Source organism: Peromyscus californicus, unplaced genomic scaffold, assembly GCF_007827085.1.
Source record: "Peromyscus californicus insignis strain IS unplaced genomic scaffold, ASM782708v3 Scaffold_23__1_contigs__length_62951481, whole genome shotgun sequence".
NCBI classification, from domain to species: Eukaryota; Metazoa; Chordata; class Mammalia; order Rodentia; family Cricetidae; genus Peromyscus; species Peromyscus californicus.
The window spans coordinates 13,552,922-13,579,940 of record NW_026294534.1 but is presented as its reverse complement, the minus strand read 5'-3'; the positions used below and the strand labels follow the sequence as shown (position 1 = coordinate 13,579,940).

Sequence of the window (27,019 nt, the reverse complement as noted above, 5' to 3'; positions counted from 1 at the left end):
GTTGTTTAAATCTGTTTTCTGTCTTTCTTAAGAGTGTAAGTCTCACAGGGGCAATGACTGTGTCTTTCTTGTCAGTATTACATATATAGTGCCTGAGAACATGTTCAGCCCACAAGCAGTGCAAAATAAGTATCTTTTCAGCATATAATAAATGAGACTTGATTCTATGTGTATGTGTGCCGTGCACACTCGAGGCAGTTGACATTGACTGGTAACTCGACAGGTTGATAATCACCCAGGAGACAAGCCTCTGGGCATATCTGTGAAGAAGTTTCTCGATTAGATTAACTGAAGTGGGAAGACCCACCCAAACTGTGAAAAGCACCATTCCATGAGCTCAGGTCCTCAACTGGGTAGGAGAAAGTGAGCTGAGCAGCAGCCCTCGTCTCTCTGATTCCTGACTGGGATGAAATGTGCCCGGTGCCTCTTGCCCTGCCTTCCTGACTCCCACCATGATGGATTTCATTCTCAACTGTGAGCAAGAATAAACTCCCCCTTCCCCCTTAAGTTGCCGCTGTCAGATATTTTCTCAGAGCAAAGAGACAAGTAACTAATTCTTTTTCATGATGGAAAATGCTTGGTCTAAGGCACTTCCTTTCAGCTCCAGTACTGCCCAGAGCTACCCTTCACCTGGCATCTGTCTGAGGGTACACAGAGGACTTAACCACAGGCAGGACAGTCTGCCCTTGCCTCTCACTCACAGGGCTTCTCCTTGCTGTCCTGGACATCGAAATAAAATGATTTATCATAAGGCCATCCCCATGCATCCTACTATTTTCTCTATTTTATAATCATCACAGGGTCTGCTATTGATCTCAGTGGTGGATTTGGTGATGTTCAACTTCGCTGACTTAGTTGTGGCAGTTTCTTGTTTCTATGTAGACAACTGCACCATGTGAAGATGGTTTCCTCTCATCCTTTAAACCCCCACCCCTTTTTCCATTTACTTGACTGGCTACCCCAGAATACTGTTGAAAGGGTCATAGCATTGCTATAGTTCTTATACCTGACTTGAATCTTACGCTAAGGTTCTCACTATTAAATAACTTGCCATAGCTATTTCTTCACAGATAACATGGACAGGTTAAGAAGATTCCTGTCTGCTCCTGGAATTTGAGGCATTTTGCCATGGGTGGATGCTCAATTATCTTTCATGATTTTAAACACAACTGGGAAAAATAACAGATGAAGAAAAATCATGTTACTCATTTTTCTCATGTTCTTAGGCTGATACTTGGTTATGTGCATTTTATTTTTAGCACACCACTACATTGGATTTACTAAGATTTCATTTTAGGTTTTTGATATCCATGTTGACAAAATGAGTGATTAGATTAAGATCAACAGCCTTGGAAAACAGGGTGTGTAACTCCCTTCTTTAGTTCTGCAATGGTTTGTTACTTTTGGTAAAACCTATTACTAAAATTGTATAGAGGAGATATCATTTTTATAAGCTATACAAACTACAGATTTACCATTTTAGTTATTTTGACTACACACTTCAATGCCAGTAAAAGTATGTTCACAATACTGTGCAATTACCAGCACTTCTGAATTTCAAGAACTTTCTCATGATCCCAAACCAAATCTCCGTACCCACTGAACAGCAACTTGCCACTCCTATACTCCCTGCCGTCGCTTCTGGCAACCCTGATCACATGTTCTGTCTCTGTCCCAGAGCTATCACGAGCCTGGGTTTGCCTTTCTGTGCCTGGCTTATTCCACTGGGCATAATGTCCATGAGGAGCAGGTATCAATCAGGCTCTCCTTTTGCAGGCAGGAGACAGCACACCATGCTTACACCCTGTATTCGCCTTGCTGTCGTCTGTCAACTGATACTTAGGGTTGCTTCCACCTTTTTGCTACTGTGAATGCTGCTGCTATAATTATAGATATACACATCCTGCGAGACTCATCATTCATATCTGGGGTGGGATATGTATGCCCAGCAGTGGAGCTGTTAGGTCATAGTAACTCGACACAGTGTTTTCCTTAGTGGCCACAGTACTTACATTTCCCTTAGTACACAAGGGTTCTAATTACCCATATTTCTAACTTCTGGTGTGTGTGGGAGTGTAGTACCCATCATAATGGGTGTGGGGTTCTGATTCACATTTCCCCGGTGGTTAGTTTTGTTGACCACTTTGTCACGAACTTATTATACATTTGGATTTTTTTTCACATTCATTGTCCCATTTCTTAACACTGATCTTACTAGTATTTTTTTGAATCACAGGAGGCTTATGCACACTCTTTCTGAAAGTCTGTCATTTTGACATAGTCTCATTTATCTGCTTTTACTTCTGCTGCCTCCCTTCAGGGCTGATGAAGAGTACCCACCTCTTTTCTGTCCACTCTCTAGTCCGTGAGGTGGTGGTGAGGATTCATCTTGCAGAGCCCCAGCCCTAGTGGCACAAGCTTGTCCTTCTCCTGGACCATGGAGAAGGGCAGAGATCTGGCCATCGACCGACTTCATGCACATCTTCACGGCATTCTGAAGATGGCTTTCCTTGACTGGGCATACTCCAGTTGCTGTAAACCTTTAAAGGCTCTGTAGATTTCCCACACAGTTGGCTCGGATAGCCTCTGTTCATTTTCTCATGTTTCTGTGACAGATAAGCCTCTGAAGCATAGGTCTGATGTTTTGATGGCGTGTCCACCCCCCCCCCCCCCCCCCGCCCCCGCTCCTGCAGCAGTTTGGTGGATGGTGGGAGACACTCCCTGATTCCTTTTCACTCTTTGTAATGCCCAATTTGTTTATGTTTTCTGTTCCCTGATTCAGTTTTGGCATCTCATTTTCAAATTTGTCAACACGAATTTGCTCATCACATTGCCTTTACTGTCAAACATCCCTACTGGGTGTAATGGTGTCTAGGTTCATGTCAAACATCCCTACTGTGTGTGTAATGGTCTCTAGGTTCATGTCAAACATCCCTACTGTGTGTGTAATGGTCTCTAGGTTAATCTGCAGTACTGTTCACTGACTGCTTTGCCTTCCTTTTTCAGTACTGAGCATTTTTGCCATTAGATCGGGCTTCACTACTGCTCAGCTTCATGGTCTTCTCTGCTTTGTTTTGTTAATGTCTGGCAACGCCACTACTGTTTTCTCCTTTTCTCCTCCTTTTGTGCTTCAAGATTATCTTACTGTTGCTCATTTTCAAGCACTGATGTTTGAGAAAAAAAAACAAAACTGACTGAAGATTAAAACAACATAACTTCATCCAACTACTGTTTTCCATGCTTGAAAGCTGGGGAGGTGTATTGTCTTTCGCTCTGGGGTGGAGCAGCTCAGCCTCAGTCCTGTCTGCAGAACACTGCAGTACACAATCGGAAGTCTACCAATTAGCAGTCTTGCAGTCCAAAGAAACTTTCACTACAGTACAAAAGACCACTCCTTATGAGAAAGATGCTGAACTGGAAATCAGGTGGTTGGGCTGGTTTCTAGAGTTCTTTATAATCCACCTATGACTTCCACAGGGGACCTCAGGAGTCAGCGAACTATAGTAACCCGGGCTTGGATCAGAGAGGACTCCAGGCAGGGTGGGGCAAACAGCATTCATCTACTTTCTCACAGTTCTGCATTGATGTCTGAGGTCAAGGTGTTTCTCTTGAGGTCTCTTCCTTGGCTGGCTGATGCTCTGGCTCCCTGCATCCTCCCGTGGTCTTTCCCCTGTGCATGCGTTCCCCTTTCTTAAAAGAGAAACCATCCAATTGGATTAACATCCTACCTTTATGAGCACTTAACCTTTTATCCTCTTTCAGGGTCTTTCAGAATGTATCTCCAAATACATTCTAAGTTCCCTGCAGGCTTTATCTCAACCACTTGGACCTCATCACTTGAGGTTCTCGGGTGTTTAACATTAACTGCCTAGCAGGCAACTGCATTGAAAAAGGAGCCAAAGCCTAAGGTATTCCAAGGTCACAAGAAAACTACCTTTCAGCTCTAACCCGGAGAACATCAGTTAACCAAGCCAGTGAGCAAAGACAGGCTAAGTGATCAGCAACATCCCATCAGGAGGTCAACCTCTGAAGTCCCTTTTAGATGTGGGAGCCATGGAGAAGCTATTACATACTGGGGGCCTTACTCAGGAGGAGGGCTGCTGCTGGGCTTTGTGAACCTCTAATCTATAGCAAGGTTTAGAGAGTCACATGTCACATCACAAATGCTGATGGCGATGGTGACTTCCCAAATGAGCACATACGTTTCTTCTGATGTATATAAAAGGCTGTTGTGCTGACGTCATTTCTGCTTGGAGCTGAAGACACAGATGCCTTTTTGGTTCTGAGGTGGCGTTGTGTGCTGAGGGAGGCTGAAGGAACTGGCTTGAGTTGAATAAGGGCAGCCTGGCTGGCCAGGAAAATTCAAGGACAATCACCTGGACGATTGGGAGAGCTTAGGGACTTTTCCTGAGTCCATTATTTCCATATATTTCCCAAACCAAAGCTAAGACCACGTCAGCAGCCAGCTTACAGAATCCTATCAACTATATGTTGGCACACACATCGGCTTTTGATGTAAAATTACAAAATTCTACTGCTTAGCTTTTAATCATGTATATTTTGGTAGTTACTTTCCCTCAGTGTGATTGGTGGACTGCTGGGCCTGGATTCCTGGGCAAGGATAAATTAAGCACATGGGAAGAGAAGGGCGGAGGGAGCGGGAGGTGGAACCAAGGGGCAGACAGGCTTCTCATTCTTCTGGTTTCTTTTCTGGACCCTTAGCCTTCTGTAACTAGTTCTTATCTATGTAATTGGGATATGGGACAAGGTGAGCTTGACCAACCCTCATGTGTCCATTTAATTATGAATCCCCAGGGAACATGGCGTCTAGATTAGCCTTGTTTCACAGAAAGCGAGTTAATGTGCTTAGCTGGTCAGCCAGTGGGGGACACAATGAACATCCAGGCCAGCATGGGAAGGCCCCCAAGCTATCAGGGACCTTTTTCCTGAAAGCTCTGACATGGGGCAACTGTCAAGCCAAATGCTCTTTGTAAGCTTTGCGGAAATTATGTCAGGGCTAAACTTTCTTTTTCTGGTAGCTCTGTGGAGAACACTACACTATCTCCCCACAATAGCATAAATGTTTTCCCCACAATAGCATAAATGTATGTCTTATCTCTTGAATGCAGCCCAGACAATTAGGAGGAGGCGGAGACTGGGACCAGTCTCATGAGAAAGGCCAAACCCATATTATTTGATACCATCGAAGGGAGGGGATGGCGTGACCAAGAATGACCACAGCACCAAGTCACACATCTTGACAGCTCCTGGTGCAGAGCTCTGCCTGCCTCTTTCTCACCAGTCAGGGTCCTGAGACCTTTGAGGATCTTTGAGATATGAAATGGGAACTATAGTTCGTGGGAGTGCCGAGGAGACTCCAACAATTTGACAGCAGTTTTAAATCACACCCACATTACTGACATTAGGACAGGTAGTGCCTGGTTCCTGCTACCAGGAACTTGATGTTTGTTCTCTTGTTGATTTTCATGTATATTCAAGTACCCACAAGGGTGTTCTTGCTCAAAAATCCCCATTTCTCCTTCTGGTTGAATGATTCATGGAGAATGTTGGCCCAAGTACAGTGCTGTTTCAGGGAAAATGGGCTCTAGGGAGTGAAGAGGGAACACAGATTCCTTGTAAGGCAGCCTGGCATCTGACACCCTCTGTGGAGAGCATGAGTAAGGCGAGGATTAAATGGCTCCTGTTGAATTCCACAGGGTGACATTCTGCACTCCTTCATGTCCTATGTCAGCAGCACACAATGGCTGGGAAGGCAGGATGCTCAATGCTAACAGTTCACCAGACTCAAGGCTGGAAGAAATTTGCAGAAGAATCACTCACGCTCTTTGAGGCACTTCTCTGAAGTTTCACACAAAACTCATCAATTATAAGAATAAATATAAAGCTATCAACCAAACAAATACAGCACACTCAATCCCGAAATTTTCGTTTTGGATGTCAACTAACAAATTTGAAAGGGGATAGAAAAAGCTTTTAAAATTTTGTTTTTTTCAAGACAGGGTTTCTCTGTGTAGCTCTGGCTGTCCTGGAACTAGATCTGCCTACCTCTGCCTCCTGAGTGCTGGGATTAGAGGTGTGCGCCGCCCTGCCTGGCCTTTTAACACTTTTAAATAAACATTTTATCCAAACTACTCTCAAGCCTCCCCTTGGTCCAAACTCCTACCGCCTATTCCAGTTGAAATAAACTTGATTAGTAAATACTGAATATTGTATTTCATAATTTATCACAAAATAATTTTCCTTTCAAACCAATGCTGTTAATCTTAGTTTTTTTTTTTCTATTTACTCATTTATTTTAAAGCTGGGGACTGAGCCTTCACACATGGCAGGCACGTGCACTACCATCAAGCTCTATCTCCACTCCCTTTTAGTATGTTTTGAGAACACAGTATCTCCTCTCTTTCTCCTCTTCTCCCTTTCACTCCTCAGAATGACCCTAGGGCCTTGTACAAGGTAGACAGGCATTCAATCACTGAGCCTAATCCACCAGCCTGAGAATAAAATGTTCTCTAGAGAAATGTTTAAAATAATACGCCGGGCGGTGGTGGCGCACGCCTTTAATCCCAGCACTCGGGAGGCAGAGCCAGGCGGATCTCTGTGAGTTCAAGGCCAGCCTGGGCTACCAAGTGAGTTCCAGGAAAGGCGCAAAGCTACCCAGAGAAACCCTGTCTCGAAAAACCAAAAAAAAAAAAAAAAAAAAAAATAATACAAGTTTTGGGGAGTAAGAGCCTTCAAGGGACACACGTCACTTTGTTATGGCGCTGGGGTGACAGTTCCATGCACGCAGGGACGTTGTCACTCAGAAATCCTGGGAAGGCCAACCACAGCACACACTATGTCACACGCTCTTGTGCTGTCTCCTTTGGCCACTGCATGAGGTGAAGAGGAAAAGACCACGCCAGTGCAGAGCCTGGAACCAGTGCAGAGCCTGGAGTCAGTGCAGAGCCTGGAGCCAGTGCAGAGCCTGGAGCCAGTGCAGAGCCTGGAGGGGCCAACAAGCATAGGACTCAGCTGTGCTTGATGCACAGATGTGGGGGCCATGCCTCCGTTATGTGTGTACCACGGCAGCTGTTGGGTTATAATTCAATTCAGAAAGAGAAAAATGAGCTAGCTAGTGTTTGAAAGATACATGGCTCAGGCTGCAAGACTCGGTGTGTTTGAGGGGTACCCACAAGCCATGGGGACTCATCTTACTCAGGCAGGCCTGAAGCACACACAATACCCGGATGCTGCCAAGGGCAGAGGAGCTAGTGTAATCAATGACAGGTCAGCAACAGGACGTCAATTAGGGGGAGGAAAGAAGCAGAAACGAGGGTCCCTGAGCCAGCCCTGGCATGCAGAGAATGTTTTGGGGCCTTGGGTAGATGCAAGCAGGTAGGCAGTCATCTCCTAAAATCCCAGCCAGAGACAACCGACAAACAACCGGAAGAGCTTAGCCTGGCTCAGACAGTGACTGCACAGGACGCAGGAGCAACAGGAAGGACCGTCAGTCACCCAGCCTGGAAATAACAGGAGTATGGGCTCAGTCTGGGGCCCTGAGCAGCAACAATTCCCACACTCAGGAACCGTTAGCTGTTGGTTCAGACTATTGATACCAAGTCATGCACGGACATGTTCTTAAAGCCCAGCTCTGGTCTGCAGGGGTTGTTAATCTGATGCACTTTTCCAAGAAACCAAATGAGAACCCAGCTTCAGAACATGTGATGTCTGAAGGTTCTATTCTTGGCATTCAGAAGAGTAAACAGTGGCTTGGCTTTGGGACTGGAGCTAAAGGGTATTTTTTTTTTTTTAAATAGTTTCTAAGCAAAAGACAAATTGCTCTGTAGCAGATAGTAAAAAGTACTTTTGATTGTTTTATTTGAAAATGTACAGTGACAATCATCAATCATTTAAAAGATATTAATAAAATCTATGTGTTTCTCTGTGAATGTAACTTTGAAAAACAAGGTTATCTATTTATCTATTCAAGGAGACTGTCAAGAAGGGAGTGATAGAAGCCAGAACTTCGGGATTTAGAGATGAGGGCGAGATGGGGATGGAGGGCAGAATAAGAAACCCAGGAGGAAGGGAAGCAGGGAGGAGGAGGAGAGGAAGAGGGAGAGAGACGGTACACACACGGGGAGACAGTTCTGAGGGGTCCAGAGAGGACCTCAGCCTCAGGAGAGAAAGGGAGGAACAGGGAAAGAGAAGAGGAAAAGAGGGCAGCCAGAAAGACGAGAGGACGGGGGTGGGGTGGGGGATGGAGGAGAGGAGCAGGTGGAGGAGGGGAGCAGGAGGAGAGGAGTGGGGAGGAGCAGGTGGGGGGGGAGGAGAGGAGCAGGTAGTGGAGAGGAGAGGAGGGGGGAGGAGGGGGGGAGAAGAAGGGTAAGAATGAGATAGTTGGGCTTTGGCCACAAGAGAGAGAGGGAGAAACACACACACACACACACACACACACACACACACACACACACACACACACACACACACACACACACGAGACAGCTCTGAAGGAACCAGGTAAGGACCTGCAAGTGGGGTAATTGTTTTAAAGCTGATTCCTCTCAAAACTCCTATGTTCAAGCCCCAACCTCCAGCCCCTCAGAATTTGGAGACAGGACCCAGGGAAGACACTAAATTAAAATTAGGTCTCAGGTGGGGTTGAATGAGTCTCACCAGTGTCTTGAAGGAGGAAGTGTGGACTCAAAAAAAGAAGTGAAGGGGGAAGGGATGTCACCTATACACTCAGGGGAAAGCCACAGGGAATCTACCTGATCCTACTTCGGCCTAGTCCTTCCAGGTTCTACGATGGTGAGAAAATGATCGTCTCAGTTGCCTGGTCTGCAGGACTTATAGGACTTGGTCCTACCAAACCAATACATCTGTCAGCATCTCAGGGATGAAGATTTAAATGTACTCTCAAAGCTGAGTCTGGAGTTCATCCTGTCTGGGATGAGTCCATTGCAGGGTGGTGAGCACAGCATAAAAGGAGGGAAGGGGGAGAAGGATGGGAGAGGAGAGGGAGGGGGAGGGGAAGGAAAGGGGAGAAGAAGGACACCCTGGGAAAGCTCACCCCTGGCTGCATGGCCCTTCTCCTCTTAAGAGTTCTGCAATCCTCCAAAGTGGGATAACTGGTGAGGCCTGCCTGTCACCATCATACATGTGGACAGCCTACAGTCAGGTGTCTAGTCTAGTATCTTTTCCTCTCTGGGAATCTCAGGTAGCACCTGCTACAGGTGCCTAACCCAAGCCAGCCAGTGTAGCCTGGTCACTCCGTGGCTGAGGTGGCTCTGAGTGAGCTGGTCCTACATGCGCTGAGAGGATAAGGCCCAGTGCAATCTCCTCTCCTTGTGAATTTTCCTTCATCTGGCAGTAAGGGGCAGGTGTGTCTATGACTGTTAGGGAAGATGCCTGGAGGCTGAGCTACTAATTTCAGGACCAGACCACATGGGCATCATCTACTTCTCTTCTTACTACCAGGACCACAAAGTGGTATTCTCCCCTTAAGCTCCTGATGGCCATGGGATCAGCAGGACCCTCCCCTGTCCCTCCTTCTTGTGTTCCATCATCTGGGTTCTTACCTAAGACCCATTTCTCTGACAGGTACTGGATTCTTGCTTCCTTCTTGCCACAGTAGGGACCAATGATGAGGCTGGCCAGCTGAGGGGCTGGGCTGACTTGGCCACCACACAGGAGTACCAGTTCACACAGCTTGGCTCTTGGGGGGCTGCTGGCTGGTGCAATGAACATCTTTGGCTGATTGGCAAAGAGGGTTCCTTGGTATCTCCGGGTAGATAACTGGCGTTCAAGTCTGCAGACCTGTGGGCAGACAGAAGGAAGTCAGTGGAGGCAGAACTCACTCAGTATGGAGACTAGGTTAACAGTGAAGCTCACTTCTCTTTTCAAAAACAAACTCAAAGTAAGGTTGCTATATCAGTCAATTTCTGTCAATATGACAATGTATCCGAGACAAACACCATCAAGGAAGAAGGCTTTCTTCCGGCTCATGATTTGTTTCTGTGCTAAGCATGGTGGTTGGGAGACCTAGTGCAGAACGGAGCACAATTAGGGGAAAAAGCACACCCCAGTGACCAGCTTCCTCCAATTAGTCCCTACCTCCTAAAAGCCCATTCAGTCATGAACTCACGCATAGATTAATTCTGTGATGAAGCTGACATCTTCCCAATCTAATCACTTCTCAAACAGCATGGCCAGCTGGAGATGAAGACTTCAACACACCAGCCTTTGGGGTCCCACTTTAGATCTAAATCACAAAAACTATCCATTCTTGGGCAAATTTTACATTCCCAAGACTCAAGACGACGATGATGTGAAAGAACGTTTTTTTCAAAGTGGATAGGGTAAAACTCTAGGAATACAAACGTACAGGAAAAAATGGGCTGGCTTCTGAATTAGCACAATTTTAAAAACAAAGTATTAAAGAGTAACCAAGTACGTCTTTGAGTACTGTTGAAGTAACTTGGAGGACTGTGTTGGTGAGGGCAATAGCTACTGCAGGCATCGCCTTTGCCATCATTCAACTCTAGGGGCTCCAGGGCTCCTTGGCAAGTGACTAAGAGACTCTGTGACTGCTTCAGATTGACCACCAGGTGAGCTGGCAAAGGGACAGACATTCCCCAGAGAGAGCAGGTGTGTATGTGGGGGAAGGGATCCTGGAAGATGTTTCAAAGAGTCATTACAAAAACAGTTTGGAGGGTGTTTTAGACAATATTTGAGGAAAAGTGTCAGGCTGGAGAGATGGCTCAGCCATTAAAGGCTAGGCTCCCAACCAAAAATATCAGACAAAAAGTATGGCAGACAGTGGGAGGCATTTGAGAAACAGACTTGTGAACCTGTACTCTCTTGTAGTTCAATACAGTTGTGGCCATCTGCTTGATCCCAACTCCTCTGCAGCTGGCATGCTCCTAGCCAATGTGATCTAAGACTAGGTGAGATCGGGAGGATGTTTCCCTCACTATTATAACCCACAGTGCCCTTTGCACTAAATGGTCATGTCTATGTGTGACACATGCAGTTATTGAGCCCCTGGGACATGATAAAAATGGATGAACGGGAAGATGGCAAGTCTAGGATCCTGAAGAACCTAAGTCCTGACTAACCAAACTGAGATACACCCTTCTTTTTTCCTTATACTAGAAAACCAATTCTAAGTGTGTAAGTTACCTGTTTTTTTCTTTTTAACTTTTCCTTTCCAGAAATTAAAGTGTCTCAATGATCTTAATTAACTATTAAGGATTTGCTGGGTATTTATTAACCCACTCTAAAATGCTAACACAATGTACACATATACACTTACAATACAATATTTTAAAACAACAACAACAAATAATAATCATCATCGTCATCATCATCATCATCATCATCATCTAGGTTCCGTGGCACACACATGTAATCCCAACACTTTCAAGGCCAATCATCATCATCATCATCATCATCATCATCATCATCATCATCATCAAGGTTCTGTGGCACACACATGTAATCCCAACACTTTCAAGGCCAATCATCATCATCATCATCATCATCATCATCATCATCATCATCATCATCAAGGTTCTGTGGCACACACATGTAATCCCAACACTTTCAAGGCCAGCCTCGGATACACAGTGAACTTGAGCCTGCTTCTGCTATGTGTGACCTTGTCTCAAACAACAAACAAACAAAAAAAACGGGATCAAGTTCATTCTCTTACAATATTTTAAGCAGCAGGCAGCCTGTTTTTATTTCGGAAGAGGGAAATAAACCTTCAGCATCCAGCAATGTGGAGTTAGTTGCTGATTTCTTTAGTTAGGTTAATCTTTCCTCACCAAGCATGTACATTTGCCAGACTCACTTGGGGTGCTGGTGAACAGTGAGAAAGAGAGTTCCTGACTTCAGATTATAATACTAAAGTCAGCAGATTAAAATTTGTCTTTTTTTTGTTTATGTACTAGGCCTGAAACCAGAGGAGGCACAGTGTTTAAAAAAATCTGATTACTGCCAGCAGATGGTGGCGCACGCCTTTAATCCCAGCACTTCAGAGGCAGAGGCAGGCAGATCTCTGTCAGTTCCAGGCCAGCCTGGTCTACAGAGTGAGTTCCAGGACAGCCAGGGCTGTTACACAGAGAAACCCTGTCTCAAAAACAAAACCAGAAATATCTGTTATTATTCAGAACAATTGAGCCTACCCAGGCACTGACTTTCTGCTGGAAAGAGGATCTTAGTCACTCTAATCTTTACTTTGGCCAAACACTTGACAAGAAGTAATTTAAAGGAGGAAGGTTAGTTTTGTGGCTCAAAGTTCAAGGGGATCATTCCATCATGATGAGAAGACATGGCAGCCGATGGGAAAGGCTTGACGGAGTGTGGGAGGCCCGATGACATTCTACGTGTATGTACTTAAGGACAGGAAAGTGAAGGAGCAGACAGCAGTGGATACTTCTTGCTCTGAGCTCTTCAATCCACACTGCTGGTGGAGGTTAGCTTCAGTATGGCGCCAGCTGAGGCCAAACTGGACGTCAGCTTTGCTTTAGAGAATGTTGTCTCTGTGACTGTGTGTTTGTCCTAATCTGAGAGGCTACTGATTCACCAAGGTTTAGCTCAGACCCTTCAAATCTGTTTACCTAGAAGTCAGTCATGGCAGACTGTACTGTTGAAGTGGAACAGAATCTCCCAAGCTCTAGCTCCAAGGAATCCTAGCTATTTATCCATGACCAAGAAATAAAACATGGTGGGGGATGATGGTTCACTCACTGTAGCCAGGGTCCTGGATTTCAATCAGTGAGAGAGTACACTTGCTGAGTCTCTCTGACTCACTGATAGGATACACAGGCCCCTGGTGGGCCACACATTGGAGAGGAGGTACAGAGCTGCTGTGACCAAATCCTGGTGGCAGGAGACAGTATAAGGGGTCGCAGCTCCAGGAGGATGCCTGAGACCATGTGCTAGCCACAGGACAGTCAGGCTTTGAATCAAAGGGCCGGGCCCCACAGTGCTGGCCTTTCCCACCTCTGCTTCTCACCACTACCAAGTAGACAAATCCACATCCAGGTCAAGTGAACTACTGCCACATCTGAGTCCCCAGACAAGGTTTCCGAGGCCTAACAATAACATGCAGATGCTGGGGGTCAGCCTGACGACTCTTTTGAGAAGCGTGGGGACATAAGCAGGTGGCACCTTCAGTGCATCTTAGATTTCGGTATCCGGGGCACTTGCCACCTCCCTACCTGGTGAGGAGCCGGTGCTGTCAGCTCTGAGTACACTGGGGTGGGCCTCTAGAACATTCGCATGGCTGTGCAATCATAGGATAGGTGATTGGTGCCCCCTTTTCGTGGGTCAGGACTTCTGAACTCATAATGGGGTCTACTTCATTAGTAACCTGCTTTTCTCCTGTAGTTGGGGCCTGGGGTTTGATAATGTGGGTCTGCTTTCCCTCTGAAATGCACTCTGCCCATCAAGCCATTTTCTCAAGCATGCTACCAATAAGCTTGGACTTTTCAGATCCCTGCTTAGGATGGCCAGTGCCACACTCATAGAACTGGATATGAAAAATGTCAGTTTCGTGCATGTTAATTTAAAGGGTATGAATTGTACCTTTTCAGCCTTACATTTTATATGCAATTTTTTTTTTCCCTTCAAGGACAGTGTGCCTCTTCCTCTGGGAAGCCTTATCTAATGGGCTCTACCCTCAAATCCTTCCCACCTGACTTGTCTTAGAGGCAGTGGGTGCCACTGGTCATGCATGGTCATGCACACCAGCACCTAGTGTCCCAGGGATACCAGCTGGCACATGTGACCGAGGCTGGAGAGAGATGACTAGGAGTCAGGTGGAAAGGCAGGAGGCACAGAGGACATGGGATCGCTCAGCCTGCTCACAGGAGGCAGGTGCTGGAATTTTTCACTTAATAAGAAAAGTAATTTTAGGGGCTGAAGAGAGAGCTCAATGGTTAGGAGCCCTGACTGCTATTCCAGAGGACCTGGGTTCAATTCCCAGCACCCACATGGTGGCTCATAACTGTCTGTAACTCCAGTTCCAGGGGACCTGACATCCTCACACAGACATACAGGCAGGCAGAACACCAATGCACATAAAATAAAAATAAATTATTAAAAAAAAGAAAAGTAAAGCCGGGTGGTGGTGGCGCACGCCTTTAATCCCAGCACTCGGGAGGCAGAGCCAGGTGGATCTCTGTGAGTTCGAGGCCAGCCTGGGCTACCAAGTGAGTTCCAGGAAAGGCACAAAGCTACACAGGGAAACCCTGTCTCGAAAAACAAAACAAAACAAAAAAAAGTAATTTTAGTTCAAATAACTGAAGACAGGGCGCACAGATGGTTCAGTCAGTAAAGTGCTTTCTATGTGAGCACAAAGACCTGAGTTCAAGCCCCAGAACCCACATGAACAGCCAGATGTGGTGGTATGTACTTGCAATCCTAATGTTGAGGAGATGGAGACAGGCTGATCCCTGGGGCTTACTGGCCAGCAACCTACCTTACTTGGTGAATTCCAGGTCTGGGAGAGACTCTGCCTCAAATAAATCCAGTTACGGGTTGGCGAGGTGGCTCAGCAGTTAAGTGCATTGGCTGCTTGGGTAAGAGCACTGGCTGCTCTTCCGGAGCACCTGGGTTCGATTCCCAGCACCCACATGGTGGCTCACAAAATCTGGAACTTCAGTTCCAGGCGTTCTGATGCCTTTTTCTACCTTCCTCAGGTATCAGGCACACACATGGTATACCAACACACAGGCAGGCAAAACATCCAAAGTGAAAAAAAAAAAAATTAAGGTGCCCAGGCATGGAAGCACACATCTTTAATCCCAGAACTGAGGAGGCAGAGGCAGGGGGATCTCTGTGAGTTCCAGGTCATCCAGGGCTATATATTGAGCTCCAGGATAGCCAAGGCTATAGAGTAAGGTCCTATCTCAAAAACCGGAGCAAACAAACAAACAAACAAAACAAAAAAGGCCAAAAAACCAAAAACCTCAAATACACAAAAATATGTAGGTGGAAAATATCACGGTGGAGAGTGTCAGAGGACACCTGGAGTTGTGCTCTGATCTCCACACACATGCATACGGTTCTCTCTCTGAACGTTTCTCCCACTGGTGGAAGTGCTCCCTTCTCACTGTGCTCCGAGGGCTCAGCTGTCTGGGTGTTCTGAGAGGAAGTGCAGAGACAGGAGAACCTCACTGCACAGTGTGCACAGATTCCAGAGGCACCATAAGGGGGGGGGGTGTCAGGAAATCCAGGGGAGTTAGAGAGAGAATCCCGAGGGTGGGGCTGTTCGAGATACAGCTGCTCAGGAGTCACCTCTGGTCGATGAAGCCACTTTGGGATACAGAGTATCTAGCGTAGGGTGGGGGTCCTTAGAGGGTATTTGACCATAGCTTTCACTGTACGGGGGGAAACTGAGGCCCAGGGACAAAGGACACAGAGCTCCTTTGGAAGTTGCAGAGAACCTGACAACACTGCCCAATCCTGCTCCCACTGACTCTTCACACTGCTCAGGATGCTGTCACTGAACTAATTCGGGCTCTCCTGGCCTGCTCCTCATTCTCACGCTGGGTCACTGGTGAGTCCAATCATTCACTCCACCCCTTCCTTCAACAGAATAACAGGCTACACTTTGAGAGCACAAAAATGGGAAGACAGCCGGTCCACTTTGTTTCTCAGAGTACAATAAGACACTTCACTTAAAGAAGAGACTGAGGAGACTAGGACCAGCTGGGGAGACCTGGTGGTGGCGGCGGGAAGGAAGGAGCAGAAAGCATACGGCAGGGCACTTCAGGTGACAGGTGTCTAGAGCTTGGCACGTTCCAACACATAGTCCAGGATCGCCGGAGTGTGAACGTGCAGGAGGGCACTCGGGGGTGGGGGGAGTACTAAGAAAAGACAACCTTCTTAGAATGTTTAGGAAGTGACCACATGATGAGGCTGAATAAGCAGGCAGCAGACCAACGTGACCCCACAGTGGGAGGAGGGTAGTTAATGGGGCCATCCAAAAACTCATTACACAGTGAGTTTCAGGCCAGTTTGGGCTACAGGGTGAGACTCTATCTGACGACAAACAAACAAACAAAATCAATCAATCAATCATCATACTCCCCCATGTGAGCAGCAGGTTATATTATCGGCTCTGTAAGTTAGGAGGATTGCCCTGTAGAAGAACACACAGTGCAGGATGGACAGGCCAAAGGAAAAAACTGTCATGATTTTAGTAAGAAATGAAAACGTGAAGATGCTGAGTTTGGGAAGGATGAGAACTCAAGACAGAACGAGAAAGCAACTCTACTTAGAAACTAGCCATGTGATTTGCTTAATATGTATAAATCGGGGGGGGGGGTGTCAGCATGAACAACGGTACACCAGCCGTGTGTGGCACCTGCGGGAAGACTCAGCCATTGAGGTTTGAAGGGTTCCAGTACCTGTCTCTTTCCCCCTAGAGTTCAACATTAACAGGAAGGAATTACAGGTGTTGAGCAGCTGGCGACCCAAACTGCATTTTCTTATCCATGCAGCTAGCTGCCTGCAGACATGGCCTGAGACCGCAGTCACGTGACTTTAAGCTGCCAGCCACTCAAGAACTCCTGCTGAAAGAGCGAGCTCATCTCTAGCTCCTCTTTCTTCTCCTCTTTTCCCTGCCCACCACACCTGTGTGGTCTCCACCCTCCAGCACGGCACGCCATTTCTCACATGCACCCAAGACACTGCTTTCGGACACGCTGAGGCCAGTCGGGCAACAAACAGACATTCCACAGCCCCCCTACAAATCTGCCTTCCTATAGTGACTGGGGTGGACTGTTCCCAGGGAAAGCTAACAGTCCCCACTGAGCGAGCATGACTATGGCCTGCGTGCCCACCCGAGGACCGCCCTGTCAGTTCCCTCGTCCTAATTACCTCACAGCTACAACTGAAAACACGCATTTCTCCGTTTACCTGCCACTTGCCTGCTTTACTCCCCTGGACAGGTCCTTCCTCTCTGTGTCTCTCTGTTCCCCCTATAGTCTTTGCTTCCACCACATTGTATGCCTGGAATGCTGAGGTGTCATTTCACCAGAGCGAAAGCCGAAGCCCCTCAGTGGGCAGCAGGGCCCTCACCGCTACTGTGCACTGCCCAGGCCTCCAGGCAGCCACGCCCATCCCTGGCTCCTGACTGGTCTGCCTCATGCTCCTGAACTATACCCCCCCTTTTGAGATGTTCTGTCTTCCCACTCAGGTGACCGTGCAGCTTACCGAGCTGTCTCATTGTCTGCAAGGCCTGCTCTCTAAGCACTGAGGGTGTCCCTTGGCTCCCCGCCCTCTCCCCCTCCCCTGGGCCTGGTCTGTTTCTCCTTCTGTCAAACTTTCCAGCACCTTCCAGTGTAACAGATCATTTACTTTTTGTGTTATTTCTTGTTTCTCCTGCTGGAACCAAAGGCAAGAAATGGCTACTCTGTTCAGTGGTAGACCCCAGCACGCCAGGCAACACCTGGTATGCTGTGGGCGCTCAGCTACATTTGCACAGTTAGTGGATTTCTTGGGTAACTGTGGGGTATGGTATGCAGGAGACCCAGGGTTCTGTGGAATCTAATTTCAAGAAAGCTCCAACTTTAGCTTGGGAAGCAAAACATACTACTTTAAGGGCAAAATCAGGGCAGGAACGAGGAGAGAGACGTCTTAAGGCTCAAGATTGTGGCAGATGAGGCGACGCCTAGAAGGGTGGACTGTAGTATGGATGAGCACAGATGAATGAGGATTCACTCAGGAAATGGGGCAAGGGGAGGCAATCTCGGAATATTAACAGCAAAGCAGCACTGGCCGTGAGGGGAGGAGGAAAGGGAGTGCTCTCCAGCCAAGAGAGTTGGAAGAGGTAGCCGGCCATGAACAGGTTGCTGGGGTAGAGCAGTCCTGGCATGGGTGAGGACCCGGCTCAGCTTTATATGTCGGATTAAGTCATTTTTCTCAGTGTTCTGACAAATACCGGGCAGAAACGAGTTAAGAATGGAAGCGTTTATTCCGGTTTGCTGTTCATAGAGGGAAGAGCATGGCTGCCGGGGCATGAGAAGGCTGGTCACACTGCACGCAGTCATGAAACAGAGAGGTGACAGCTGGTACTCAGACTGCGTCCTTTTCATTCAGCCCAGGGCCCCAGCCCATGGGATGGAGCTTGTCCACCGTCAGGGTGGGCTTTCTTACTTCAATTAACTGAATCTAGACATTCCCTTATAGATATGCTCAGAAGTATGTTTCCACGGTGATTCTAAATGAAGCTACCCATTGCAGATGTGCCGATTGGGATGCTGCAGTTGTCTGTTATCCAGTCTACAGGATGCAGCTCCACAGACATCCTAGCCTGTGGGTTTATAGAGTTCCAAGCTGGTGAACATGTCTAGGGGCAGAGAGGATGGAGAACTGCCATGTGTACCCTGTACTCCTGTCCTGTGTTTTGCCTCGGGCATTTCCTCTTTAGGCTCTGCACTTTTATCCCTCGGTAATATCTTCTGTGATAAGCTGACAGGTGTAATTCAGTGCTTCTCTGACTTCTCAGCTGTTCAAGCAGGTTATCAAATCTGGGGAGAGGACTTAGGAATCCCTGAGTCACAGTCACTCAGTCAGAAGTTACTGGGGGACCCAGCCTGTGTGACTGGATTGAGTCTTCGGATACCCGGCTGGTGTCCACAGCAAAGAGGTGCGTGCAATGGAGAGCCCACACGGTCAATGCTGATGTGCTGTGTGCAAGGACAGCAGAAGGCAGAAGTCTGGGAGTTTAGAAGAATGCTCTAGGGGGAAGCTCACGGCGGGACATCGGGCCTGTGGCTCACCTGTGCATATCAACAACAGCCACCAGAGGACTTCATTTCTAACTTGCCACTTAAAACTCCCAAGTTTTAAGTCTTTAATTGGAAACATCATTCCTAGGCATTTCTGAAAGAACTACAAAGGTTAAAAAAAAAGAAATCCGGGTCTTATAGTCTTAGTTGGGATAAATGGGCCAATGCCCTGGGCGAATACCCCGCCCCCTTGCAAGCTCATACACAAAATCACACCAAGAGTGTGTGACAGGTTCTGTCCCAGCCTGGGAGACCCATGGGCAACAGCAAAGCAGGGTTATGACAAACGTGAAACCCTCCCTTCGGTTGGAAGTGTGCTTCGATGATGCTGGGATTTCTCACCAGTGAAGGGTCTTTCCAACAGGGAATCATGTGCCAGGCCTGCTGCCAGGAGCCAGATGGCTGGTTTGACTGGTCTGACAGGGCCAGAGACACCAGTGGACAACCAGAGCTGACCCCACACTAGAAAGGTAGCACAGAGAAGGAGGAGGCAGAGTTCTGAAGGGGTGTTTGGCTGCCAAGAGCACACTGAAAAGGTTGAGAAAGAGCCATACGTTAAAAATAAAGGCTCCTGATTGTCACCAAGGGTGCTCTGGCTCTGCATCACCTTGGCTACAGTGTCCTGAGCTTTTTGCACAAATCCTTGTGAAAGCTTCTGTTTTCTCACTGGACTCTGAGCTATAAAATGCTTTCTTAACTACTGCCATAAATTACTCAGCATGTAAACACACCATACAAGTTTAAAAGTAGAGTGGTATCGAAAAGCATTTTTAAAAGCTTGCCACACTTGGAACAAAATGCTCTACTCCAAGGGATTACTGTAATCTGCTGATAAGTACTCCAAGGCCTACAGACATGAAGGGCACGGGGCCACAGAGCAAGTACAGCCCAGCCTTTTCCCGCACAGGGGTCAGGACATTCTGCTGAGTAGTGCTCCCTCACCCTAGAGGCTGCACCCAGAATGTGACACAGAGGAGGGCCACCAGACTAAAATACTGGTACTTCCCAGTCCTACTCCACCTCTGTGTGTGTGTGTGTGTGTGTGTGTGTGCGCGCGCGCGCACACACACACACACACACATGAGTGTTTAAGTAATTCCCTTGGAGCCTGATCTGTGAAGCTAGCTCACAAATTGTCGCTCACTTAGTCATATGCCACCAACCTTTGGCTTCTGTTGAACACATCTAAAGATGCCTAAAGTGTGTGTCTCCAGTGTACACCATGTTCCATTTGAACCTGTCCTGTTTCTTATTTGATCTCCCCTCCTGTGGCCATGCTGAAGTCCTTTGTCAAATCCTCCAGGAACGGCCATTGTCATCTCTTCAGCAGCTCTCCTGTCCCCAGAAGCTGAGAGGCAGGAGGGCAGGCCTGGGCTCCAGGAAGAGCACAGGCTTCTATCTCAGCTCTGTTACTGTGTGGCCTTCAGTAAGCCTTTACCTCTCTTGACTCCCAACTTCTGCTCACGCTCTCACAGCATCTGCTCAGCAGAAATGCTGAAAGGAAAATTGAAAATGTAGACACTCAAGAATGCCAGTGGTCATATTATCACAGCCTTCCAGTCTTTCATATTCATGTAATATTTGCACTCTGAATACTTGTTAAATCGTTCTAGGTACATTCCACAAAATACCCAACTGTTATAAAGTTATTGAGGCAGAGACCATCATTATAACATTTTACAGTTAATGAGACTGAAGTCTAAAGCATCTTAACCAAGGTGACATGCTGGTAATGTGGTAGGAAATATTCAAATTAGATCTATCCTACTGTCTAGGTAGAGCCCATGCCCTTGGCTACACAGCATAGTGACTTAAAGACATGGTTGCTAAACCAGTTGCTGTTAGCAGCCTCTTGTCTGAAAGCAAGATGGTCTTTCTAGTCATCAGGTCTCTGACAGTGTCTGAATATATCTGAGTCCGTTATTCTATATCCATAACTAAAATCTTGCAATGGGTCTAAATTCATTATACTTTCCTGTCAAACTTTAAGGTTGAACTTGTTAGTTTGGGACTTAAACACAGAGATATTTCATATGGTGTCGTGGCTCTTCCACACTCTAGGCTGTGAAAGCTCAAGCTATACAACTGCTTAGATCTTCACTTTGTTTATGCCAAGATGCGGGTGATGACCTCCCAGAGTCGTGGTGGAGGCCATCTTTAATCCTGCTAGCCTTGTCATCAAATGTCTGCTTAACGCAGTTGAATCCCTTGACACTGTATGATAAATCATGGATCAACTGGATTCAGTGCTCTGAATGAGGAAAGACAGACAGCTACATTGGTTGATTTCAAGACTTCTCTCAAGGAAGACTATGGTACTTCTGATGAGCTAAAAGTGTATGTGTGCGCATATAAGTGACATTCAGATAATTCATCCATAAAGAATTCCCACACAATGCCCAAGGTGCTAAGCCAATAACAATGTAGGCTCCAGACGCTAGGCAATGCAGCCTTCCCTGCTGCTTAGGCGATGTTCTGAAATCTGAGCTCCAAGGATGGATGGGAGGGGCGTTTGCCTCTAACGCAGTAGCAACTCAGCCTTGAACATCTGTATCTGGTTAAAAGGACTGGACTCAGGAACATTTAACAGGCTGATGACTGGGAGATGAGAGCATGTCAAAGAGGGAGACGTGCAGGCCAGTGACAATGGTGCAAATGATTTAGAGAGCCCTTATGTTATGTCCTTGGCAGCGACGGTCTCAGGCAAAGCATGTGTTGTTGAGTTCTAAGAGTATGGTTTATATAATCTCCCTTGGTTTTAACTCTAAATAAAATGGAGATAAATTGCAAAGAACATGTTAAGAAAAAATATGGGGTGAGGACAGAGGAGGGAGTGTTGGGAGGTAAAAAGTCCTGGATGTCTGCATCAGTATGAGGCTACTTGGTAGGATGTGGGTGGCATTACTTCAATGATGAAACTCCCAGTAAATACAGAGTCTATGTATTGAGGAAGGAGACAAAAGGGCTGTCACTCGCCCAAAGCATTGACTGAAACCCTAACTTTATGAAAAACGGCACAAGAAAGTGATGAAGGAAATCACTGTTGGCCCAGCGTTTCTAAGAGTCATGTACAAATGATACCCGCGGTTGTCTGGGATGATGACGGAAACATTTTCCTGACTTTTGCTGAATGCTACTCAGACAACCAATGTCAGAGTTTGGTGTGTGCCAAACTTGGATTTTCTAAAGCATCATTTGAGTTTTAAAGGCTGCATAAGTGATGGGAACATAGCTGTCTGGGGAATCCACAAATAACTTCTCCCAAGCCATAAATCTGCAGTTCACGCCTCGCAGTGTTCAGCAACTACAAGAAGTGTGTCAGAATCTGAACTCATTAGGTACTTTTCTCTCTCTTTTATAAAAAAAAGTCTCACACTATAGCCTGACCTGGACCTTGCCCGAATCCTCCTGCCTCAGTCTCCTAAGTGGTGTTGCGATTCCAAATATGTGCCAGCTCCCATTCCATCGCACCCCCCCACCTTACCCCGCAACCTGCCAGGTTCTCCCCTTCAGAGGTCTGAGGATAGTTTCTCCATACATTTCAGTATTAACAATGTGAGCTATTGTGTGGTGTGTGGCTCTGAATAGTTTTGTTTTTATTTCCCATTTTTAGAAATCTCAATACTTATGGAAATCACTCCTTGGGTTTACAGAATCTATATTTTGAGCCTTTAAATGCCATCAGGTAGGGTCATCAAGATGGCTCAGTGGGTATAGGCCTTTGCTGCCAAGCCTGATGACCTGAGTTTGATCCCCTGGACCCACAGAGTGGAAAGAGAGAACCTATTTCTCCAAGATGTCCTTTGACTTCTAGAAGTACATTGTGGCACACATATGCTTCACACATACAAAATAAATGAATGCAACCATTTTTAAAAATTGTCTGGTAGCCCAGAGCACATCCATAGAGTATTAGGAAGTCAGGAGTTCTGGGTGTTGGGGAGATGGCTCAGTTAATAAAGTGCTTGTTCCATGAGCATGAGGATTAGTTTTGACCCCCCCAAATCTCCATGAAAATGCTGAGTACGGTGGTGCACTTGTAATCCCAGTGCTGGGAAGAGGACATAGGAAGACACTTGAGGCTCACTGATCGGTCAGCCTAGTCAACTGACCAGTTTAAGGTCTCAGTGAGAGACCTTGTCTCAAAGAAACAAGGGAGATGGCCTCAGAGGAATGACACTGACCTCTGCTCTTCACGTGCATGAATATATACGCCTTATACCCTACCCTCACATGTGTGCAGCTGGGCATTACACACAAGGTTAGGAGTTCTGAGCAAAAATGTAGACAAGGCTGTACTCCCAACGGTTCTATAGGGTTCTTTAGAGTAGTTCTCATTCTAAGTGGCTGTTAGAACTGCCTCAGAAGCTGCAGGTCCACACTACTCCAGTAAAGTCAGAATACTGGGTGGGCGAGGGCAGACACCGTTCCCCAACTGAGTTGATTAGGATGTTCAGGCAGAGACAGTTTGCTGACCAAGGTTTTCAAATACCCAACTCCTGTAGTTACCAGGGTGTTTCAAAGGTACCTGTGTCCTGGCTCTTCTGCTTTAATTAAAGGAGCCATGATCACAGCAGCAGACATTACCAAACCTCGCACGTGATTTTACAGTCCTAGAAGGCCCAGATTAGAACTGAAGGGGCTTCAGAAGAGCCAGGCTGGCTGGCTGTGGACAGGTCTATTTACAGTTCAGCAGACCGCGAGCTCGAAGACCACACTTGAGCACCTTACTACAAAGGCCTGGCTGCACCGGGCCACCCACCAGGGAAGAGTAGTGGTCCTTTCTTAGTGACGAGGAAAAATCCGTCAACAGGGACCTCACGTGAGTCTCAGGCCTCACAGGAGCCACCCCAGTAAGTGATGTGGTTCTGCACCCCTCCTGCTCGGGCTTTCTGGGTTGTCTTTAGGCTCTTACCTGACTACAGACATCTCCATTACCTAGGCAGCCCTGCTGCCCTGAGCAGGTGAGGCCTGGCCGCTGGGACAGACTGCTCAGTCTTCACAGGCTTACCCACCTGCTCTCATGCCCGGCGTGATGGTCTGTGTCTGTTTATCCTTCCTGGCTTGCCAGCCAGTTCTGTTGATGCTGGAGTCCTGCTTCAGGATCTGGCTAACACACTTTGTTGGGGGTGAGTACTCTGTCCCTTCCAAGAGCCGTGACCACTGCTTGCTCCTTGGGACCAGAGAAGACCTGATTTTAAATGGTTAGTCTGGTTCTCCCCATCTCTATCGCTGTTCTGAAGTGACCCGGTTGCTTACTGCCAAGTGCATGCTGGGCTGTGTGGAGAGGAGAGAGATTCTTCCTACCCCATCGGAGACACCTGTGTGCTTAGTTTTACTGGAGTGTGGATAGCCAAGCAGAAGTGTGATTGGACAAAGCAGGTGTGATCTAATGATGAGCTGAGGCCTGAGAAGTTGGGGTACCCACTCTCCAGTGTGCATAGAAGAGGGAGCTCCTTTCATCCAGGTGTAGGGAGGCCATGCCTCCCAGCAGTCTCAAGACATGTCTCAGGGAGAAGTGGGGGGGAGGATGGGGGGATCCTTCCTGTTTCTTCAGCTTTCTGGAATGCTCAGTGCCTACACTTTTAAGATTTGGAAAGTGAAAAAGTGACTTGCTGTGATTTTTTTTTTCTTTTCAAATTTGAGCTGGGATGCAGGCCAGTGGCCACAACTGTCACCTGGGTGGTGATCTAAGTTTGGAGGGCAGAGCACTGTGGCATCTGTCCAGCCATTCACAGCAGGGCCTTTTGATGTTACGTGGCTCAGGGCTCCTCTGTAGTTCATTTCCATGATTTATTTGCTGCTGAGTCTTTGGTCAGAAATGCAAGGCCTGAGCCCCGAGCACTTCTACATGTGCCTCCTGAGGCTTCTGAGGAATGATCTGAGGCCGGGCTCCCTGCGCCTTCCAAAAGCTCCCTAAGGGTGAAAGTGCTCCTCGGCTGCCAGCTGCTGAAAACTAGGGACAAGAGAGGAGGGAGGAGAAACCGAGCAGCCAAGGAGCCCTGGGGGAGGAAAGAGCCTCATTGGACATCAACATCTGGAAGAAAGAATAAAAACTGCTCAGATATTTGAGACCCGCCCAGAGCAGAGCTATGAGGGGAGTCCTGCCCTCTCTGCATCTCCACTGGCTAGCACCCGTGGGAGCAGGAACAGAGACACAGTGACATCTGGGTGACAAGGAGCAGGTGTGTACACAACACTGTCAGGGCAACCCCATTCCTCCAGTCCTTAGCTCTCCACCTATGAAACGAAAAGACCACTGGATCATTTTCTAACTTTCTTTCTGATTAAATATTTTGATTCGGTGTTTCCCCCATGTCTACTTCTCTCATTCCTTTCTACCCAACAACATGTTTGTTCCCAGCTAATTTCAAAAGTGTCTGTTGCCCTTCTCTTGAGAATTCCAAAAACCTTTTAGAATTATAAGTGCACAGTGGAGGATTCAGACAGTCACATTCATACTCTGTTATACTTTAACCTAAACAAAGAGGGCTGTGGAGTCAGCCTGAAAATGTGGTCTAGGATGGTAATGAAGCACATCCGAGCCAAGGCCAAGGCTCTCTGGAGGCAACAAGGTAGAGGACCAGCACCACCCTGGGAAGACACTTCACTGCACCAAGAGGGAGTGGCAGGAATCCCAGGTGAGGGTCCAGTGACCCTCTCTACCTTCTATGAGTGAGCAGCAAAATCAAGAAGCCCCACCTCAGGGTCTCTGTCAAAGGTCACGGCTGTGAAGATGACAGATGTCATGCTTAGAGGACAGTAACACAGGAGGGAATACTGTGGCTATGTGCACACAGGTGACGAACAATCACAGAGCCATCCTGAAGCAACATGCCTGTTTCTGCATGCTTAACTGTCAGGATCAACTTGACTGAGGTGATACACAAGCATTATAACACATCAATTAAAGGAACCAGTGTGATGATTTGACAAAAGGAAATAATGACACTCAACTAACATGGAGACCATGCCATCCTAGAGACTGTACTCATACATTCCCTTTGCACTCTCAGCCCGCCAACCTCTGAAGCTGCTGGCAATGAGAGAACCCAAGACAACACAGAGGCGGCCCACTTGAAAACTGTACGTCCATGAGCCACTTCGATAGGCACCACAGCCTCACAGAAGGTGACAGACACATTCTGTATGGGGCCATGGGTATCAATGTCTTGTTTGTCATCCAGTTTTGTATGGCTCAATTCCTAGGAAGACTGAAGAATTCAGGCTGCAGGAGAATGCCTAGGAGGAAAGGAGTGAAATAAGGCTCTCAGGGGAATGATACCCTGTATTCATGGAAGACTGGCTGGGTACGTGCATACACGCGCACGCACACACACACACACACACACACACACACACACACACACACACTCATTTGCTTGCATACATAAATACAACATGCATGGCCACAGGTGTGCACATAGATATAAATATGCACACATCATACAAATACACTTCAATTTTCTTTCTTTCTTTCTTTCTTTCTTTCTTTCTTTCTTTCTTTCTCTCTCTCTCTCTCTCTCTCTCTCTCTCTCTCTCTCTCTCTCTCTCTCTCTTTCTTTCTTTCTTTTTTAAAGATCATTCTTATCTAGGCCAGGCCTTATTTAGTTTATTGCATCTCTTAAAATAGTCCCAATAGAATAACACAAAAACAAACATGCTTCAGAGAGTGTGGAAAGGTCATGCCAGGAGCAGAGTTTAAAAGAATAAAATACACAGAGTTGGGCCAAGAGGTGACTAAGAGGGAAGGAGATAAGATCTGTCTACAAATACCTGGAGGTTGTAAACAACAAGGAAAGCCACAAACCAAGCCAGCCAACAACAAAGGCTGACCAGGAATTCACTGCGCATTAGGGAGAGGAAATGACCTGCAGGAGCAGGAGCCTTCCCACTCTGGGGCTTGAGTGGGAGGGCACAGCTGGCGCCATCCCTCCCAGGTCCCTGGACTTCCCTAGTCTCAGACCTAGTCTCCCTTCTGTTTCCATGGTTACTTTGGTGGCTCAGCATCTTAGGGCACTTCCACTTGGGGGACCACCTCCATCAGGTCTACCTTTATCTGCCATCGCTTGGTTGCGATAGAAGTCTTCACTAGAGATGGCTGTTCTAAATTTTGACAGAAAAGGCATGAGGCTTATTGTGTCTGGCCTTAGGTCCCCCTGTATCCCAAGTGAGCACCTTTCTGGATCACTCCGTGCAAGGACTCTGAT

General features: G+C 47.1%; 1 protein-coding gene across 2 annotated transcripts in view; it reads right to left on the bottom strand.

The window, feature by feature from the left end:
• The window catches only part of Mcph1 (microcephalin 1), a 206,050-nt gene that overhangs the window by 4,930 nt on the left and 174,101 nt on the right, over nucleotides 1-27,019 (bottom strand). For both annotated transcript variants that reach the window (XM_052751775.1, XM_052751774.1), the window contains exon 13: nucleotides 9,582-9,819. In XM_052751775.1, the coding sequence (XP_052607735.1) occupies nucleotides 9,582-9,819 (238 nt within the window). The remainder of the gene's footprint in view (nucleotides 1-9,581; nucleotides 9,820-27,019) is intronic.